General features: G+C 53.0%; 2 protein-coding genes across 2 annotated transcripts in view; one reads left to right on the forward strand and one right to left on the reverse strand.

Moving 5' to 3' along the window:
• Nucleotides 1–1,475: 1,475 nt before the first annotated feature.
• Nucleotides 1,476–2,432, reverse strand: LOC128899301 (olfactory receptor 14A16-like). Its single transcript, XM_054177679.1, has one exon. It carries the CDS (start codon nucleotides 2,415–2,417, stop codon nucleotides 1,476–1,478), a length of 942 nt encoding a protein of 313 aa, XP_054033654.1. The 5' UTR covers nucleotides 2,418–2,432.
• Nucleotides 2,433–16,878: 14,446 nt separating this feature from the next.
• LOC128899312 (olfactory receptor 14A16-like) overlaps nucleotides 16,879–21,474 on the forward strand; it is a gene marked incomplete at its 5' end in the record, with an annotated part of 21,026 nt that continues 16,430 nt past the window's right edge. Inside the window, one exon of the mRNA XM_054177691.1 lies at nucleotides 16,879–17,340. Coding sequence (XP_054033666.1) covers nucleotides 16,879–17,340 — 462 coding nt within the window. The remainder of the gene's footprint in view (nucleotides 17,341–21,474) is intronic.

Consider the following 21,474-nt stretch of genomic DNA (forward strand, 5'->3'; position numbering starts at 1 on the left):
CCGTGCTCACGAACGTACACCTAGTCCCCGGGGAACATTTCTGCAGACTTCTCTGTGAGTCTGCGACCCTCTCTGTGGGGTCCACGACCCTCTCTGTGGGGTCCACAACCCTCTCTGTGGGGTCCCTTGTTCAGGCGCCACTTGCCGCAAGAAGGGGCTGACAAACGATCAATGTGATCAACCAGAGTCCAACTTTATTAAACACCAGACACACTTATATACAATTGCTGTTAATTATGCCTACTAGTCAACTTCTCATTGCCTATACTCTAAATGCCAGCCACTCCTCTTGGTTACTGCACCCTGTTGTTTTTCAGTTTCTCGGTACTTTCCAGCACCTTCAGGGACGTAAACAGCTTCGGGGTTACTCCAAGTCAATGAGGTCACTCAGCGTCGCAGGGCCTCCCTGAGTTCTGTGCTTCTGTAGGTCCTTCTCATTGAATTCCACTGCAGCATTCAATCCCTTCATCTCAGCCCACTCCTCTACACCAAATTGTGCTGTGCAGGGCCCAGAATGTCCTAGAAAGTGGTCAGGGAATGCAGCTGTACTGGCAGTGCATAAGGGGATAGAGATTTTATTAGGATAAGGTCTAATGTGTACCTGGAGGGATGAAAGGGATTCTCTTTAGACTGGGACAGGGCCCAGACTATGCAGAGAGGGCATGAGGGTTGTTTGTACTGGGATGGATGCAAATGGTACTGGAAAGGGAGCGAGGGGATAGATTCTGTGCTGGGATGAGACTCAGGCTGCAGAGCTAGAGGACAGTAGGATCCAGTTTGGACTGGGATGAGGCCACATCTGTACTGGGAGGGATTAAAGGAACCATGCTTGGACTGAGTCTGTACTGGAAAGGGGTCAAGGTATCTGGTATGGACTCTGAGTAGGTGCAGTCTGTAATGGGAGGGGGTTGGGGGATGAAGGCATGAGGAGACCTCCTGTTCTGATGGCAGTGCTGCTCTGGAGCACAGCTCTGTCCCACAAGCAGCCCTGGCCTGTGCCCGCCTGCAGTCCCAGCACTGCCACACAGCAGCACAGTGCCCAAGCTGCCAGAGCACTCAGGCCTTGCCCCAGCACAGAAGCTCAGCAGGAGAGGGTGGAAGGAAAGAAAGAAGAGCTCGAGAGAGCCCAAGCTCTGGGGCTCCCTGCACTGCCGCACACAGTTCCTCCACCTCTGCACACAGGCACTGCCCAGCAGCTCCACAGAAGCCTTGGAGGAAGGAACTCAAAGAAACAACTCCCTGCAGGGTCCTTTATTCTGTTGAGCACACACAGGGAGCACAGCTCCTCATGTCTGCAGCCTCTGGGTCACACCAGACAGGACAACACTGAACCAGAAATGGTCTGAAGAAAGACATTTGTGTGGCAACAACATTCTCACAGGGGGAACAGCCCCAGCAGCAGCCAGAACTCGAGCAGCCAGGCTGGGCCTGCACTGAGTGACATCAGAACTGCTCTGCAGGAGAAGACAAAGAGTTTATTGCTTCTGAAACCACCCAGTGATGAATTTGCTCAGGGCAGCCTTGAGCTCCTGGTTTCTCAGGCTGTAGATGAGAGGGTTCACTGCTGGAGGCACCACCGAGTACAGGACTGACGTGACCAGATCCAGGGATGGGGAGGAGATGGAGGAAGGCTTCAGGTAGGCAAAGAAGGCAGTGGTGAGAAAGAGGGAGACCACAGCCAGGTGAGGGAGGCAGGTGGCAAAGGTTTTGTGGCGTCCCTGCTGAGAGGGGATCCTCAGCACTGCCCTGAAGATCTGCACATAGGACACCACAATGAATATGAAACAGAAAAAGACTAAACAGACACTGACCACAATAAGCCAAATTTCCCTGAGGTAGGATGTGGAGCAGGAGAGCTTGAGGATCTGGGGGATTTCACAGAAGAACTGCTCCAGAACATTGCCCTGGCAGAGGGGCAGGGAAAATGTATTAGCTGTGTGCAGAAGAGCATAGAGAAAGCCAGAGGCCCAGGCAGCTGCTGCCATGTGGAGACAAACTCTGCTGCCCAGGAGGGTCTCATAGTGCAGGGGTCTGCAGATGGCAACATAGCGATCGTAGGACATGGTGGTGAGGAGAGAAAACTCTGCCTGAATTAGGAATACGAAAAAGAAGAGCTGGAGAACACATCCTGCATAGGAGATGTCCCTGGTGTCCCTCAGGGAATTGTCCATGGATTTTGGCACAGTGGTGGAGATGGCACCCAGGTCAATGAGGGAAAGGTTGAGGAGGAAGAAGTACATGGGGGTGTGGAGGTGGTGGTCCCAGGCTATGATGGTGATGATGAGGCCATTGCCCAGCAGGGCAGCCAGGTAGATGGCCAGGAAGAGGCAGAAGTGCAGGAGCTGCAGCTGCCTTGGGCCAGAGAATGGCAGGAGGAGGAAGTGGGTGATGGAGCTGCTGTTGGCCATCTGCTGCATCTGGCCATGAGGCACTGTCAGAAGAGAAGGAGACAGTGACAAGTCAGAAGAGAGTTCTCTCAGCTCAACCAAAACCACTCCCCACAGACCCTCCCCTGTCACACAGACACCTGCTGCTTCTTCTCAGGGACTCTTCCTTCAGCTCCAAGGCTGCAGCACTACTTGGTCATGGCTTAGGCTAAAAGGCAAGAGTGGGAGAGGTCCCCATGGACTCTAAGTCACCCTGCTCTGCACCTCAGCTGGAGGGTGACCATGCTCCCATGTCACCCTGCACAGCCACCAGACACTGCTGAGAGCAGAGGGATCCACCACACACCACTCAGTGTCTCAGGGTCTCAGCATCCCACTTCTAGGGCAGGAGACACTTGGCTCAGTGTCCCCTGGAAGGCAGCACAGCCTGGATGGGCACCTCAAGGACACAGCCAAGGCATGACCATGGCAGCTCCTGCAGTCAGCTCATTGCCAGCCTCACAGCCTGCACTGCCCAAAGATTCCCAGGCTGAAGGACTGCTGGGACACCTCATTGCTGTAGCTCCACCTGCACAGAAGATCTCACAGTGTCTGTGCCTGACTCTGCAGCTGAGGCTTCCATGCCCAGATAGTCATCAGCAACACAAAGGTCATCTGAGACAGGCAAGGAGAGGGATGGACAGACACTCAGGAAAGCCCTCAGGTGAGGACTGTAGGCACTTGGTGAGGTTCCCAGTAAAGCTCTGTGTGATGGTTTAAGAGGCTCAGCCCCTGCTCTAAAAGCACTGCTGAGTTTTCCTGCTCACCATCCAGGCCAGAGACAGTGGAAGCAAAGATTCAGGAGAGCAGAGCCTGGGTCAGGAATCCCTGGCCTGAACATAGTCATGAAAAGTCCCCCTGAAAACGTTCTGGAAATGAGCTGGAGATGAGAGCAGCCCTGACCCACACAGCAGCCTCTCCACAGCAGAAGGACCCTGTCCTGCCCTGGACTGCCCTCTCTTGCCCTGCCAAGGGTGACTCCTTCTAACCACAGCTTATCCCCAAAGCAGCATGAAGAGCTCCCTGGGCTGCTTGGAGCTGAGCCTCACAGGCAGCAGAGTCCCTGCCCCAGCACATAGCCCCAGCTTTAGGAGATGCCTCCAGGAACTGCAGCTGCACTGCCCTGCAACCACGACTAACCCTGTCAGCAACTCCAGTGAATTCTCCTCCAGTGAACTCTCAGCATCCTCCCAGTCCTGGCCACCTTGAAGCTCTTTTTGCCTTCCTCATCTGTGCTGTGCTGTGCAGAGGAGCTGCTCCCGGCCAGAGCTCCATCATGCCAAGGAGCCTGGCCCAGCTCAGCAGCACCAGACCAGCCCAAGGCATTTAAAGGAGCCCTCTGGTGGCTTTGGTGCCAAGTCCATGAACCTCAGAGACTGAGAAGCTGATGAAACCTCTCCAGAAGTCAAAGTCAGATTCAAACTCTGAAGTTTCTTCTACTTTTAATGGGTCCCAGTGAAGCATACTGGGAAAGGGTCCCCAGCGTCTCCTTAGTGCACAACATAGTGGATGCAAGGGAAGCATCACTGGAGGCACTGAAGCATCTCCAGGCTGTGATGCGAGCAGAGAACTGAGGCAGTGCTGACAGGTCAGGACAAGCAGCTAAAGGTATCTCTGCTGCTGAGCAACCTGGAGGGGTTTCCTTGATCCACAGGGCCAAGCCCTGACCCCCAGCCCCTGGCAAGGCAGATCCTGTCCCTCACCTGTGGCTCAGGGCTCTGCTGGGGTCAGTGGGGAGTGAGGATGAGCAGTGAGCAGGGTGGGACCTTGACAGGTTTTGCTATGATTTGCTGCTGAAAAGTAATGAACTGTACCTTTAAAAGTACTTTTCATCAGATGCTTTGTGCAATAAAAACCTCTCCAATTAGCTGCAGAAACCTTGGCAATAATTAGAGGTTCAGCAGTATTTAATGAGCCCCATGGAGTATTTGGGGCTGATTACATCATCCTTAGGTACTGCCAGGAGACTCTGCCAAGGGACTGCCAAGAAGTCTCTCAACAAGTCCAAGTCAGAAGCAAACTCCAAAGTACCTTGAAGCACTGATTGGCCTCACTGAGGCTTGTTGCTGACAAAGGCTCCCCAGGGACTCCTTAGAGCAGCTTGTTAGAGGCCAGGATTGCAGGGAGACAAAGGCAAAGTACAGGGGAGAAAACCTTGCCTTTGGTCTAGGAAGCAGAAAGGCCAAGCTCTGACCACTGCCCTTGCAATAGTAAAGCCTGAAAGCCTCAATGAAAAGTTTCTCCTCACAGGTCTTGGTGACAGAGGCAACTGCCAGAGCCAAGGGGACAAATACCTTGGTCCTGTTGGGCCTCTCAGCCTTGCCAGAGCCCTTGGCTATCCCTTCTGCAGCCTCTCCTACACTGTCCCATGCGTGCAGCTCTTTCCCTTCAGGCTGCTGACACCAAATCTTGCTTCCCCAGCCAGCTCTCCCCCTGCTATTTCCATCCTTTCCCTGAGCTGTCTCAGCTCTCCCTGCCATTTCCTGACCCCTCTGGATGACCTCATGCATAGCAGCTCTGCCCTTTGAGGGACATTTCTTTGGCCTTCTCTCCCCTCTGAACCTTCCAAGCTGCACTGAGTGGAGATTTTAGTCTCTTCCCATTCTTGAAAAGAGCTCCATCCTCTGTGAAACCACCCTTCAGCCATGTGCACACTGCTCTGGCAGTGCTCTGAGCCTCCATTCAGCAGGCTGAAGCAGCCCAGGTCCCTCAGCCTCTCCACAGAGATGTCAAGCCCCATCCTCGCAGATATCCTCTGCTAACTCTCCATTTCCTCCCTACTCTTCTAGCCTGGAGAATGCCTCATCCACACACTATGAATCCAGAGGTGGCCACAGCAGTGCTGAGTCCGGGGGAGGACAACTCCTGTGTCTGGGTGGCCACACTCCTCCTGCCACAGCCCAGCTGCAGTTGGCCGCCTTCACTCTGCTCAGGCTCTGCTCCATGCCAGGGCAGGGTTTGCTGCATCCCAGGGTATTTTGAATGGTTCCTGATGGACCCTGTGGTGGCTTTCTGACTGGGGATGGGACACACCAGAACATCCAGCTCCAAAGAACAGACAGACAGTTTGTACTGGGATGGGGCCCATTCTGTCAGGAAGTGGGAAAGGGGATATACATTGTAATGGGAGGAGTCCCAGAGAAGTGGTTGGAGGGCTTCAGGTGGTGTAGCCTTTCCTGGGAGTGGACACAATCTGTACTGGGACAGAGTACTGTTATGGTTGTTATTAATATTTAATGATTGGCTGCACCAGGGGAAGTTTAGGCTGGAGGTGAGGAGAAAGTTCTTCCCAGAAAGAAGAATTTGCTACTGGAATGTGCTGCCCAGGGAGGTGGTGGAGTCACCATCACTGGAGGTGTTCAAAAAAGATTGGATGTGGCACTTGGAGCCATGGTTTAGGTGTCAGGGGGTGTTGGGTGGTAGGTTGGACTTGAGGATCTCTGAGGTCTTTTCCAACCTGGCTGATTCTGTGTTTTTGGGATTAGAAGGTGAAGGGAAAAGTTTGAACACAGCTGGTGACCAAACCAATGACTGGTGACAAACCCAAGAGATTCCAAAACATGTAGTGAAAGGGGAGGAGAACATCTGCCCAGCTGATGGAATGAGAAACTCAAGAGTCTCCCAAAAGCAACAGAAAGAAGGAAAAAGAACCTCAGGAAAGCCTTGCTCAGTATTGCTCTATGAAATGCAGACAGGCCTTAGGCCTGGTCCTTGCAATGGGAGGTTAGGAGAATACCGAGGCTTAGGGCCTGCTCTTGAAGGTGACATTTGCCCTCTCTTCCCAGAGAGGTCCTTGCTGTCCCTTGTTCTGCTCCCTGAAGCAGACCAGCACTCACACAAGCCCTGCACTATAGCAGCCATGCAAACAAAGGTGAACAAGCTCAGGGTTATTGCTCCAACCAACTTCTTGAGACTGAAGCCCAAGGCAGGAATCCACAACCATAGCCAGGCCCAGAGCTCTGAGAAGCCCCAGGTGGTGTCTTCCTTTTGCACTTCATGCAGAATCTGCTTGGTTCCCATATCTCACTGATCATAGAATGGGCTGGGCTGGAAGGCACCTCCAAAGGTTATCTTGTCCAACCTTCCCAGGGTCATCCTCAACCAGATCAGGTTACCCAGAGCTCTGTCAAGCCTCACCTTGAATATCTCCAGGGATGGGACCCCAACCCCCTTCCTGGGCAACCTGTTCCAGTGTTCCACTACCCTCATGGTGCTTCCTGCACAATCCTGCTTTGTTCCCATCTCTCACCCATGTCTATGGATGTCCTTCCTCTCTGATCCATGGAAACACAACAGCTTGTGTTCAGTGCTGGGCCCACTCCTCCTTCTCAGGCAAAGACCATGCCTGGAGCCATTCCCTCCTCAGCAGCTATTTCTGCTACCTGTTTCACTCCTCCCTGGGAAGCTGATCCTGCACCTGCAGTCCTATTGCAGAGGACTGGAAGAGCAGAGATCTTCACCATGGACTTTTCTGCCTCGCTTTTTCCTGAGCAAGGCAGAAACACTCAGGCAAAGCTGTGCCAAGCAGAAGCCCTTTCCTGTGCAGCATTGTTTCATTTGTGCCATTTCACATCTCCTTGGACCCAACTTTGAGTCTCTCACTGATCAGCCACAGTTGTATTTGTGAGCACTGCCTCAGGGGCACAGATTCCTGACCAGCTGAGGGGTAATCTTTTCCGGCCTTTACTGCCACATCTCCAATACTTTCCCTTTCCCCCTGGTGCTGCCCACCCTGTGTGTTTCTTCCTTATTATGGGATGGTGACAGCCTGGATGGATGCACACCCTGAGTGTTTTTCCCACAGAGGTGCCTTGACTTCAGGCAGTCAATGTTTGCTAACCAGTTAGGTTGCATGTCTGGACACATTTGGAGTCTCTCTTCTTTGGATCAGGAACCTCTTCCATCCCCATCCTGTGCCTCTAGTTCTGGATTATCCTTAAGGGAAGTGTTCATCCACAAGCTCAACAGGAGCCACCAGTGTGCACTTGCAGCCCAGAGAGCCAATTGTATCCTGGGCTGCAGCAAGAGAAATGTGGCCAGCAGGGCCAGGGAGGTGATTCTCCCACTCTGCTCCACCCTGGTGAGACCACACCTGGAGAACTGTGTCCAGTTCTGGAACATCTATTATAAGAAAGCTCTGGAGGTGCTGGAAGGTGTCCAGAGAAGGGCCACAAGGATGAGCAGAGGGCTGGAGCTGCTCTGCTATGAGGACAGACTGAGGGAGATGGAGCTGTTCAGTCTGGAGAAGAGAAGGCTCCAAGGAGACCTTCTTGTGGCCTTCCAGTATCTGAAGGAGGCTACAAGAAAGCTGGGGAGGGACTTTTTAGTGTGTTGGGTAGGGATAGGACTGGGGGGCATGGAGCACAACTGGATGTGGGGAGATTCAGATTGGATGTTAGGAAGAAATTCTTCCCCATGAGGGTGGAGAGACACTGGCACAGGTTGCACAGGTAGGTGGTGGAAGCCTTATCCCTGGAGGGTTTTAAGGCCCAGCTGGATGTGGCTCTGAGCACCCTGATGTGGTGAGGTGTCCCTGCCCATGGCAGGGGGGTTGGAGCTGGATGATCCTTGAGGTCCCTTCCAACCCTGACAATTCTGTGATTCTCAGCATGTCCAAGAGGTATTATCAGGTATTGGAATTCCAGTGAATGCCCTCCCCCCTCCAGCCCTTCCTTAGGGCTCTCAGGGCAGTTGGTGCACCCCCAGCAGTTGCTCTCATCAGCTCTCTGTGTTGTGTTCTGTGTCCATCCAGAATGGACATTTGCTACCAAGGGCTTTCTTTCTAGATTCAGGTGATGAGATTTTCAGTTCCCTTTCTCCCTCTCTTCAGTCTGGTGTTCCTTCTCCTGCACTAGTGCCTGCTGGGACAGGATCCATGTGATTAAGAGGAACCCAGTGACAATTCCTGGGGAGCCTCAGATTCACTGGAGGTGATCTGCACCATGCAATGTCCAGAGCAATGTGAACCCCACAGCACTCAAGGGAACAAACAGTTAGAGAGCAGCCCCATGGAGGGCCTGGGAGTTCTGGTGGGCAGCAAGTTCTGCATGGGACAGCAATGTGCCCTGGTGGCCAAGAAGGCCAATGGGATGCTGGGGTGCATTTGGAAGAGTGTGGCCAGCAGATCCAGGGAGGTTGTCTGGCTGCCCAGAGAGGTTGTGGAGTCTCCTTCTCTGGAGGCTTTTCAGCCCTGTCTGGATGTGTTCCTGTGAGACCTGCACTGGATTCTATGGTCCTGTTCTGGCAGGGGCACTCAGAGATCTCCAGTGGTCCCTTCCAACCCCTAACATCCTGTCACCTGTGACCCTGTGAATTGTCACAGGGCTCTGAATCCAAAGGAGATCCCAGTAGCAAATACCAGCTACAAATCATGAAGTCTGTCTGAGCTTCATCTTCAAGGATCCTTCTGAAGTCACCTTCCACTGCCCCCTTGGGCTCTTCTGGGCTCTCAGCTAATGCATCCATGTGGCAAGTCCAGCTGCCTTCAAAGCAGTGGAAGTTGTTCACAGAAGCTGATAGGCTCTTTCCATTTTGCTTGGAGGGGCTCCTGATTGTCATGGGTTGAATTGACTCTGCTGCTGTTATCCAGACCATGCTGCAGCCATGCCAGCCTCAGAAATGGAAGTGCTGGCTGGAGCAAAGGATTGTGGGGCTTGAAGTTCAGATTGCAGCATGGGAGGCTCCCAGTTCTAGTTGCTGTTTCTGGGTTCTGGGATGTTTTGGGTGTTGGCTGCTCCACTGGGATGGCAGTGGGACAGGGAGGGATAGGGGAACAGCTCCCTGCTTTGGGCTTTTGCCTTGCTTGCTGCTGCTTGCTGCTGCTTTCCACTGTGCCTGTTCTGCACACAGGCTGAGGTCACTGTACTTTTGTACTCTGATGATCTGATTTGCTCAGGAAACTTCTCTCATTTGTTTCTATATCAACACAAAGAGGTTTTGTGTGGTGTTCCTTCCCCCTCAGTTCTCTGTTGGGGGAGGCAGAGAGGTTAAGCTGCTGGTTCAGCTGAACCCAGTACATTCCTTTTCTGGAGCCCAGCATGGGGCAGGAAAGCAGCTGCCTTAATGAGGACAGAATTTGGCAGGACTGAACTAACAAAAAGAGAGAAGAGGAGGATTGAATTAAGGCTTGAGGCTTGTCAACAGAGTTTGGCAGAAGTTTTCTTACCTGTGCTGTGTTCACTCAGTAACTAACTAACTAACTAACTAAGGTTGGAAGAGACCCCAAGGATCATCAAGTCCAACCTGTTCCAACAGACCTCACAACTAGATCATAGCACCAAGTGCCACGTCCAATCTCCCCTTGAACACCTCCAGGGACGGCGACTCCACCACCTCCCTGGGCAGCCCATTCCAATGACGAATGACTCGCTCAGTGAAGAACTTTTTCCTCACCTCCAGTCTAAACCTCCCCTGACACAACTTGAGACTGTGTCCCCTTGTTCTGGTGCTGGTTGCCTGGGAGAAGAGACCAACCCCCTCCTGTCTACAACCACCTTTCAGGTAGTTGTAGAGGGCAATGAGGTCGCCTCTGATCCTCCTCTTCTCCAGGCTAAACAATCCCAGCTCCCTCAGCCTCTCCTCACAGGGCTTGTGCTCAAGGCCTCTCACCAGCCTTGTTGCCCTTCTCTGGACACGTTCAAGTGTCTCGATGTCTTTCCTAAACTGAGGGGCCCACAACTGGACACAGTACTCAAGGTGTGGCCTAACCAATGCAGAGTACAGGAGCACAATGACCTCCCTGCTCCTGCTGGCCACACTATTCCTAATACAGGCCAGGATGCCATTGGCCTTCTTGGCCACCTGGGCACACTGCTGGCTCATGTTTAGGCGGGTGTCAATCAGCACCCCCAGGTCCCTCTCTGTTTGGCAGCTCTCCAGCCACTCTGACCCCAGCCTGTAGCTCTGCATGGGGTTGCCGTGGCCAAAGTGCAGCACCCGGCACTTGGACTTATTAAATGCCATCCCATTGGACTCTGCCCATCTGTCCAGTCGGTCAAGGTCCCTCTGCAGAGCCTTTCCACCCTCTAACTGACTAACATCTGTTCCCAACTTGGTGTCATCTGCAAACTTGCTGATGACTGACTCAATGCCCTCATCCATATCATTAATGAAGATGTTAAAGAGGATGGGGCCCAGCACTGATCCCTGGGGGACGCCACTGGTGACTGGCCGCCAGCCGGCTGTGGCACCATTCACCACCACTCTCTGGGCTCGGCCCTCCAGCCAGTTCCTAACCCAGCACAGAGTGTTGTGGTCCAAACCACGAGCTGACAGCTTAGCCAGCAGTTTACTGTGGGGGACGGTGTCAAAGGCCTTGCTGAAGTCCAGATAGACTACATCCACAGGCCTCCCCACATCCACCAGACGGGTCACCTGATCATAGAAGGAGATCAGGTTGGAGAGGCAGGACCTGCCCTTCCTAAATCCATGTTGGCTGGACCTGAGCCCTTGGCCATCCTTCAGGTGTGCAGTTATTGCCGCCAGGATAATCTGCTCCATCACTTTCCCTGGCACTGAGGTCAGGCTGACTGGTCTGTAGTTTCCAGGTTCCTCCATCCGTCCCTTCTTGTGGATGGGGACCACATTGGCCAGTTTCCAGTCACCTGGGACCTCTCCAGTGAGCCAGGACTGGAGGAAAATGATGGAGAGCGGCTTGGCCAGCTCATCTGCCAGCTCTCTCAGCACCCTAGGATGGATCCCATCTGGTCCCACGGACTTATGGGTGTCCAAGTGGCTCAGCAGGTCCCGGACTAATTCCTCATGGATTTCTGGGGCATTACACTGCTCCCCAACCCTATTACCCAGCTCAGGAGGCCACTCATCCTGGACTCCTACCTTGCTGTTAAACATTGAGGCAAAGAAGGCGTTCAGGACCTCAGCCTTTTCCTCATTTTCGGTCACCATGTTCCCCTCCAGGTCCAGTAAGGAGTGGAGGTTCTTCTTGCCCTTCTTTTTAGCGTTGATTTATTTGTAAAATTGCTTTTTATTATCTTTCACAGAGGTGGCCAGTTTCAGTTCCAACTGGGCCTTTGCCTCTCTAATTTTATTCCTACCTAATCTAACCACTTCCTTGAACATACCTCGAGAAGCCTTCCCCTCCTTCCAAAGGTGATACAGCCTCTTTTTCTCCCTTAAATCCTTCAGGAGCTGCTTGCTCATCCAGGCCGGTCGCCTTCCCCTGGGCTCATCTTTCAGCTTGTAGGAACTGCCAGTTCCTGTGCCTTCAAGAGCTCCTTTTTGAAGTATGTCCAACCCTCCTGGACCCCTCGGTTCATGAGGGTTGGTACCCAGGGAACTTTACGAATAAGTTTCTTAAAGAGGCTGAAGTTTGCCCTCCTGCAGTCCAAGGTGAAGGTTCTGTTGGTGCTCCTCCCTATCTCCCTGCAGATTGAAAACTTCACTATCTCGTGGTCACTGCACCCTAGGCAGCCTCTCACGGTCATATCTACCACCAGCCCTTCCCTATTGGAGAGCAGCAGGTCAAGCAGAGCCTGTCCCCTGGTAGGCTCACTTAACAGCTGCGTCAAGAAGCAGTCCTCCATTCGCTCCAGGAATCTTCTGGACTGCCTTCTCTCTGCTGAATTAAGTTCCCAGCAGATATCTGGCAGGTTGAAGTCACCCACAAGGACAAGATCTGATGATCTTGAGACAGCCTCCAGTTGTTTGTAGAATAATTCATTGTGGAGGACTGGCTAATAACTAAAGGACATAGAAATGAACTGAAGATGATTTAGTAAGACACAGAACACAGCTGGTTTAGCTGATAGAGCGTGACTTGGCAAGGTATAGCTGGTTTAGACCAATCATGGACAAGGACAAAGTCACCTTGAAGAGTTTCAGGAGGAAACTTTGCCAGCAAAAAGAGGAACTTGTGGTTAGCTTATCGGGGTGCAAAACCACAAGAGGCAGGCTTGACATTGAACATGTAACCAATAGTATGATAAAGATTTGCATATATGAATAAGCTATCCTATATAACCTGTGTAATTTTGAATAAAGTTTGAAGCTTGTTTATCAATCACATTGATTGAGTCGTCAAGTCTTCCTGCACTGCGACAATTCATCAGCCTCCTCAACCTGGTTGGGTGGTCTATAACAGACTCCAACCAGGATGTCAGATTTGTTGGGCTGCCCGCTGATTTTAACCCACAGGCTCTCAATTCCCTCATCTTCCACCTCAAGTTCTGAGGCAGAAAGTGTCTCCCTAATATACAAAGCCACCCCTCCTCCTCTCCTCCCTCACCTATCCCTCCTAAAGAGCCTGTAGCCCCCCAGTGTAGCACTCCAATCGTGCCTGTTGTCCCACCATGTTTCTGAGATGGCAACTATATCATAGTTGCCCTGGTGGATTAGGACCTCCAGCTCATCTTGCTTATTGCCTAGGCTGCATGCATTGGTGTACATGCACTGCAGCTGGGCTCCCGACCTCTCAATTGACCCTACCTTGTGCCCTACTCTTACCTCTGCAGAGGGACTGATGTCTTCACCCACCCTCTTCAGACCTAGTTTAAAGCCCTCCTAATGAGCTCTGCCAACTCTAGTGCTAGGACTCTCTTACCCCTTCTAGATAAATGCACCCCATCAGGACCCAGCAGGTCGGGTGCCGTAAAAGTAGCCCCATGATCAAAGAAACCAAAGTTCCTCCGCTGGCACCATTCCCTGAGCCACTTGTTGATGGTGTGGGTTCTGTTCCTCTCAGTGTACTCCCCTGCCACTGAGGGAACTGAGCAGAACACCACTTGCGCACCTGCCCCATCGATCAATTGTCCAAGGGTCCTGAACTCCTTCTTAATTGCCCTGGTGCCCTTCCTGTCGATCTCATCACTCCCAGCCTGTATTACCAGCAGAGGGTAATAGTCAGAGGGACTGATGAGCTTGGGGATTCCCCTTGCAATGTCCCTTACCTGCGCCCCAGGTAGAGAGCAGACCACCCTGTGGGATGGGTCGGGACGACATATGGGTCCCTCAGTACCCCCCAGGAGAGAGTCCCCAACAACTATAACCCTTCTCCTTTTCTTTGTGGAGCTGGTCGTTATAGCTGGTGGTGGCCGCTTGGCCTTAGGCTTGGCCTTAGGCTGCTCCCTGGAGCTGGTCGTTACAGCCGGTGGGGACTGCTTGACCTTGATCTCCCCTCTGGATGGCTGCTCCTCAGCCCTCTCATCCCCACCGCCCTCAGCCTGCAGGGCCTCATACTTATTATGCAAGGGCAGCGGAGGAGGAGGAGAGGGCCGGGGTGGATTTCTCTTGCCACCCTTGGCAGGGACCTGTGTCCATCCCTCTCCATTTTCAGGGGCCTGTCCCTCAGCAGGGGAGATCTGCAGACCCTTCTCCCACAAGTCTAACTCCCTTTCGCTTTCCCTTATTGACCTCAGCCTAGACACCTCCTCCTTCAGCTCAGCCACTTCATCCTTCAGCTCAGCCACCAGGCTGAGGAGAAAGTTCACCTGCTCACACCTGACACAGGTGTCCTCTCCCTCTCCCTCTATTCCAGCTGCCAGGCTGAAGCACTCTCTGCAGCTGGCAGCCTGGACTCCAGCATGCTGGAGAAACAACTCTGTCTGGGTAGATGCTGTTTTTCTACCTTTGGTCTGAGTAATGACCATGGCTACCGAGCCAAACTGGCGCCGCACGCACAGACCGCCCGGGATTTAAATCTCCCGCGGCTGACGTCAGGCACTCGCTCCTGTGCACGCTCACAAGAGCACGAGCTCGCCTCAATCCCTGCCCTCCAGGAGTCCTCCCGACCCGCTAAACCCCGAAAGCAAGGCAAAAAGCCGAGCAGAAGGACCAAGCTCTTTGTGCCCTCAGCTCTGGCACTTGCCTCTGCCACCAAGGCCTGTGAGGAGAAACTTGGCTTTCAGGTTTTCAGGCTCTACTATTCCAAGGGCAGTGGTCAAGGTTTGGCCTTTCTGCTTCCTAGACCAAAGGCAAGTTTTTCTGCCCTGTACTTTGCCTTTGTCTCCCTGCAATCCTGGCCTCTAACAAGCTGCTCTAACGAGTCCCTGGGGAGCCTTTGTCAGCAACAAGCCTCAGTGAGGTCAATCAGTGCTTCAAGGTACTTTGGAGTTTGCTTCTGCCTTGGACTTCTTGAGAGGCTTCTTGGCAGTACCTTGGCAGAGTCTCCTGGCAGTACCTGAGGATGATGTAATCAGCCCCAAATACTCCATGGGGCTCATTAAATACTGCTGAACCTCAAATTATTACCAAGGTTTCTGCAGCTAATTGGTTTTTATTGCACAAAGCATCTGATAAAAATGTGTTTTAAAGGTACCTTTCATTCCTTTTCAGCAGGAGTTGTCTCTTTGCAAGCAAACCACAACAAAACCTGTCAAGGTCCTATTGTGATCACTGCTCATCCCCATTCCCCACTGCTCCCAGCAGAGCCCAGGGCCACAGGTGAGGGACAGGATCTGCCTTGCCAGGGGCTGGGGCTCAGGGCTTGGCCCTTTGGATCAATGAAACCCCTCCAGGTTTCCTCAGCAGCAGAGCCACCTTGAGCTGCTTGTCCTGACCTGTCAGCACTGCCTCAGTTCTCTGCTCTGACCAGAGCCTGGAGTTGCTTCAGTGCCTCCAGTGATGCTTCCCTTGCATCCACTGTCTCCTTCTGCTCTAAGCAGACCGTGGGGACCCTTTCCCAGTATGCTTCCTTGGGACCCATTAAGAGTAGAAGAAACTTCAGAGTTTGAATCGGACTTTGACTTCTGCAGAGGTTTCATCAGCGTCCTCTGAATCTCTGAGGTTTACAGGGCACCAAAAGCTACCAGAGGAGTCATTAAAAAGGCTTCTGCTATTCCTCTGCTGCCCTATCGGGCCAGACTCCTTTGCTGGAGGGAGCTGCAGGCAAGAAGGCAGTGCTGCAGGAGACAGCTCTGGCCAGGAGCAGCTCTCTGCACAGCACAGCAGGGCTGAGGGCACTGCCAGAGGATTTCTAGGAGATGAGGAAGGCAGAGAGAGCTTCAAGGTGTCCAGGACTGGGAGGGTGACTGAGAGCTGACTGGAGGAGAAGTCACTGCAGTCACTGACATGGTGAAGCTGTGGGTGCAGGACACTGCAGCTGTAGCTCCTGCAGGCATCTCCATCTCGGCAGCTGATGCTCAGCTGAAGGCTCCTGGAGTGTGCACACAGAAGGAGGACCAAAGCCCTTCAGTTCCATCCTGTGAGCAGCAGTGAGCAGCGCTGGGTAAGGAGAAGGCTTCACCCCCATTCCCTCTGCCTTTCTCTCTTCCCTTCACTCTCTCTGCAGCACTGCAGGCCTGCTCCCTGTTTCTCCACCTTTCCATGGTTGTGGTGGTTTTAGGCAATGCCTTTAAACTTTAGTTACAGATTTTGAGCAGCAAAGTAGGAACAAAATAAATAGATCACTCTTGGGTGTGAAAAGGAAAAGAAAAGATTCTTCTAAACAAATTCCCTGGATAAATATCTGGAATCAGAGGAGCTGTACCATAACAATCCTCTCTCTTCTCTTCTGATCTCAGCTGTTTTGCTTAGCTGGGGAGAGATCACCTGCTTTGGCTGGCCTTGGCTAACTCTAACCCACTGCTTTTTTTCTCTCTTCATTCCTCCTTCCTCTCTTGGAAGAGGGTGCAGGGGTTATGGGCAGTGGAACAGCTTCCCTGGTCTCTGACCAGGGGGGGTTTGTGTTGTTTCTTAATTGTAAATACCTGTCTCATATTGTCACTCCTGGATGTTCTGTACCTGTTCATTGCATTCCATTGCAGAGTGTAGCTCTTGCTTGTCAATACAGCTTCATTTGCTTCTAACTGAGCTGCTCTGGCAAAGCTAAGGCTGGGGGAAATTTCAACCCACCACAATGGGACTCTTTCTTATTCTCTTGGATTGGGTTGTTGGTCACTTTCTGTTCTGACTCCAGAGCAATCTTCCTGGCAATTCTGGGTCCCTGCTGTGTTTGAAGCTGTGATGAACTCTGCCATGGGTTGGTAGTGATGGGACTGAGCTGATCCATTCCTCATGCAGCTCAGGGACAGGGCTTACAATGAGGCTGAGAGAAGTGTTCCTGAACTTGCCACTGCCTTTCGCTCCTTGCACAGGTCTCCACGGCCAGAGGCAGCAGATGGCCAACAGCAGCTCCATCACCCACTTCCTCCTCCTGCCATTCTCAGGCACAAGGCAGCTGCAGCTCCTGCACTTCTGCCTCTTCCTGGCCATCTACCTGGCTGCGCTGCTGGGCAATGGCCTCATCATCAGCACCATAGCCTGGGACCACCACCTCCACACTCCCATGTACTTCTTCCTCCTCAACCTTGCCTTCCTCGACCTGGGATCCATCTCCACCACTGTGCCAAAATCCATGGACAATTCCCTGAGGGACACCAGGGACATCTCCTATGCAGGATGTGTTGCTCAGGTCTTTCTTCTTCCCTTTTTCATTTCAGCAGAGTATTTTCTCCTCACCACCATGTCCTACGATCGCTATGTTGCCATCTGCAGACCCCTGCACTATGAGAACCTCTTGGGCAGCAGAGTTTCTGTCCACCTGGCAGCAGCTGCCTGGGGCTGTGGCTTTCTCAATGCTCTGCTGCACACAGCCAATACATTTTCCCTGCCCCTCTGCCAGGGCAATTCTCTGGACCAGTTCTTCTGTGAAGTGCCCCAGATCCTCAAGCTCTCCTGCTCCACATCCTACCTCAGGGAACTTTGGCTTCTTGTGCTCACTGCCTGTTTCTTCTTTGTCTGTTTTGTGTTGATTGTGGTGTCCTATGTGCAGATCTTCAGGGCAGTGCTGAGGATCCCCTCTCAGCAGGGACGCCACAAAGCCTTTGCCACCTGCCTCCCTCACCTGGCTGTGGTCTCCCTGTTTGTCAGCACTGCCTTCTTTGCCTACCTGAAGCCCTCCTCCATCTCCTCCCCATCCCTGGACCTGGTGGTGTCAGTTCTGTACTCAATGGTGCCTCCAGCAGTGAACCCTCTCATCTACAGCCTGAGGAACCAGGAGCTGAAGGCTGCCCTGAGCCAACTGATCACTGGCTGGTTTCAGCAGCAATAAACTCTTTGTCTTCTGCTGCAGAGCAGTTCTGATGTCACTCAGTGCAGGCCCAGCCTGGCTGCTGGAGTTCTGGCTGCTGCTGGGGCTGTTCCCCTTGGGAGAATGTTGTTCCCACACAAATGTCTTTCTTCAGACCATTTCTGATTCAGTGTTGTCCTGCCTGGTGTGACCCAGAGGCTGCAGACATGAGGAGCTGTGCTCCCTGTGTGTCCAGCACAATAAAGGACCCTGCAGGGAGTTGTTTCTCTGAGTTCCTTCCTCCAAGGCTTCTGTGGAGCTGCAGGGCAGTGCCTGTGTACAGAGGTGGAGGGGCAGAGTCCCAGCACAGCAGCAGTGCTAGGGAGCCCCAGAGCTTGGGCTGTCCTCAGCTGCTCTTTCTTCCCTTCCACCCTCTCCCGTTGAGCCTCTGTGCTGGGGCAAGGCCTGAGTGCTCTGGCAGCTTGGGCACTGTGCTGCTGTGTGGCAGTGCTGGGACTGCAGGCAGGGAGAATCCAGGGCTGCTTGTGGGACAGAGCTGAGCTCCTGAGCAGCACTGCCATCAGAACAGGAGGTCTCCTCATGACATCATACCCCAACCCCTTCCCATTACAGACTGCACCTACTCAGAGTCCAAACTGGATACCCTGACCCCCTTCCAGTATAGATTCAGTCCAAACATGGTTCCTTTAACCCCTCCCAGTGCAGATGTGGCCTCTTCCCATTACAAGCTGGATCCTACTGTCCTCTAGCACTGCAGCCTGGGTCCAGTCCCATTTCCAGTATAATCTGTGTTATTGTCCTCACATAGTACAAAGTTGATCATTTCAACACATCCCAGTACAGACCTGGCCTCATCCCAGCACAAATTGGATCATCTTGGTCCCTTCCCAGTACCTACTGCATCTCTCCCCGTGTTAGCTGCCTACTCTGATTCCAACCCAGTAATGACTGTGCCCCCTCCCAGTACAAACTGCATCTCCTGACTCCCTCCCAGTATAGACTGGGCCCTGTCCAAACTGGTGTCCTGATCCCATCCCAGTATAGTACAGGACCAGTCCCAGAAACTGGATCCAATGGCATCACCCAGTGCAGACTGGGGACCATCCCAGTGCAAACTGCATCTCCTGATCTCTTCCCAGTACAGATAGGGTCTCATCCCACAGCAAAGTTGAAGCCCTGGCCCCCTCCCAGTTCCAGCTGCTTCCCTCCCAGTGCAAACCAGAGAACAGGACTCCTTCCCAGTACAGACTGTGTCTGCTCCCAGGAAAAACTGCAACACCTGAACCCCTCCCAGGACCAGACTGAGCCCCATCCCAGTACAACCTGAGTGCCCTGGCCACATCCCAGTACAGTCTGGGACTCATCCAAGTACACACTGGGTTCCTTTAAACCCTCCCACCACAGCCTGGGCCCTTTCACAGTCACAACTCCATACACTAATCACACCAGAGTCCAGTCTGGGATATCTCCCATTTCAAACTGGATCCCATTAACATCTTCAGGTACAGCCCAGGCCTTGTCCCAGTACAAACTGATTCCACTCATCCCATCCTGTGCTGTTTAATATTTTTATCAGTGCTATAGACAGAGGGATGGAGACATCATCAGCAAGTGTGCAGATGGCACCAAGCTGAGTGGTGCTGTTTAGATGACACAGGAAAAGGAAAGCATTGAGAGGGCCCTGGACAAGCTGGAGAGGTGGTGTCCAGGTGACCCTCATGAGGTTCACCAAGAGCAAGAGTAGGGTCTTGCAGCCGGGCTGGAACAATCCTCACTAGCAATACAGGCTGGGAGAGGAGGTGATAGAAAGCAGCCCTGAAGAGAAGGACTTGGGGGTGCTGGTGGGGAAGAAGCTGGCCAGGAGCAGGCAGTGTGAGCTTGCAGCACAGAAGGCCAAGGGCAGCCTGGGCTGCATCCAAAGCAGCATGGTCAGAGATGGAGAGAGAGGATCCTGCCATTTTATGATGCTCTCCTTTCCTACTGCAACCAGCTCTGGAGCCCTCAACACAGGAAGGACAGGGACCTGATGGAGCTGGTCCGGGGGAGGGACACCAAAATGATCAGGGGGTTGGAAGCAATATGGCATTCAGAAAAGGAGCTGTGCAAAGTGTGTGTGTGGAGGGGAGAAGCAGTCTCCCCCTGGAGCAGAATTTCTCTGTGAGCAGAGAGGCAGCTGCCCTCAGCTCAGGCTGCACCATCTTGCTGGGGCTCTGAGTGAGCAGCTTGTGGCTCATGGGCTCGCAGGGCAGCTTGCGGCCGGGCAAGCCGTTGACAGTTCTCCAGTGCTCAGGGTGGGATGAGCGGTTCTCATTCATCTCACCACAGCTCCAGCAGCTTGCACCAGCACCTCAGGTGTCACAGGTGGAGCAAAGCAGCTTTCTGGCTGCAGACTCAGGCAGCAGGCATGCAGAGGCTGCTTTCCAGTCCAGCAGCATTTACCAGCTGCAGCTACAGCACATTCCAGTTTCATGTGGACAAAATAGGCTTTGGGGAACCCCAAGTCTTCTTGGTAGAACAAGGGAGAGTTGTTTACCATCTTGGCTTGGATTAATAAGGTGCTGGAGACAATAATGGCCAATGGCAGAAGAGAAAGAAAGAGAGGAACAAGAGAGTTCAACCTAGAGAATAAAGTTTGCCCAACCCCTGGGAAGCTGCACAGGGAGTCCATAAGCGTGGCAGATGGCCAGGCACAGCTGCAAAATGTGCCCTTTGATTCCCTCAACCACAGGCCCTGCCTAGACAAGCCTGGGCCTGTCCAGCTTTGCAGACTTGCCAGCACCTTGCCCTTGGTCTAGTTTTGTGCTGAATACCCCAGCTCCATGGGGAGGGGGTGCAAGGGGGGGGGTTTGTGTTTGGGCATGTTCAGACTTGTGCCTCCAGGACAAGCAGGTGTAAGCTTTGGAGTGATCCATTCCGTGTCCATGCAGGTTATTAAAGGATCCTGTTGAATGGCTACATGAGTTGTTTTGCTTTCCTCACTTGACCTTCAAGACTCTCCCAAGACCCCTCAAGGACACCTCCCTGAACTGAGCACATGGCTCCAGCCCTGGCCCTGGGAAGAAATGACCCCAAAGTGGGCTTTTGGGAAAGAAATGTCCAAAGAAAAGCAGCAAGAGACAATACTTTATTAGGGTTGGGGTTTCCATTCTAATTAGGCATTATCCTTGGGGTGAGGTTTTTCTTTTGCCTCTCCGGAACCCAAAGTGTTGAGGAACAAACAGCCAAATCCCAGCCCCGCTGCAGTGGTGGCAGCGGCGGTGCTGACTCAGCACTGTCATTACTCTCCTCAGCACTGGCTGGTGCTGAGAAGGGCAGGGGCACATTTGCTCCTGAGGAAAGAAGGTGTAAAAGAGGAGATTGCAGTTCAGTCTGCTGGAGAAGGCCCTCCAGGGGGGTCACATTTGGCCTGGCAGTGCCGGGGTCGGTGTATTGCTGTATCCCCTGGGGCATGCTGGTCACCAGCGTGGGGGTGAATATGCCAGGTGAGAGAGGGGCTGCGGCTGAAGCCCTTGCTGCAGCCTGTGCAGGGGAATGGCTGGTACTGGTGTGGGTGCTGCAGTGCTGGCTGAGGGAGGCTAGCTGGGTGGAGCTCTTGCCTCAGGCAGCTCAGAGCTGCAGCTGCTTCTGGGTGTGGACGCAGCAGTGCCAGATGAGGTTGGAGCCAAGGGTGAAGTTCTTGCTGTAGTCACCACCTGACAGAGGGCTGGGCACTGGGCTGGGGGCAGTGGGGCTTCAGCAGCTCCAAGCTGGATGGGAAGCTTTGCCCACCCTCAGGGCACTGATGTGGCTGCTTGGGTGGCACAGAGGGGCTGATATGGGTTTGCCCTCTTCCTCTTCTTCATCTTCCTCCTCCTTCTCTTCATTCTTCTCCTATTCCATATCATCCTCCTCATCTTCCACATCATCCCCTTTGTCCTTGTAATTATTGTCATCCTCCTGCTCCTAATCCTCATATACTTCATCCTTGCTGTCCTCATCCATGTCTTCATCAACCACTTCTCCTCTTCCTCAAGGCTGAGCTTTGACTCCTCCAAATTATTCTTCAGGTGATCCTTCTCCTCTAAG

This window comes from Dryobates pubescens, chromosome 43 (genome assembly GCF_014839835.1).
Source record: "Dryobates pubescens isolate bDryPub1 chromosome 43, bDryPub1.pri, whole genome shotgun sequence".
NCBI lineage: Eukaryota > Metazoa > Chordata > Aves > Piciformes > Picidae > Dryobates > Dryobates pubescens.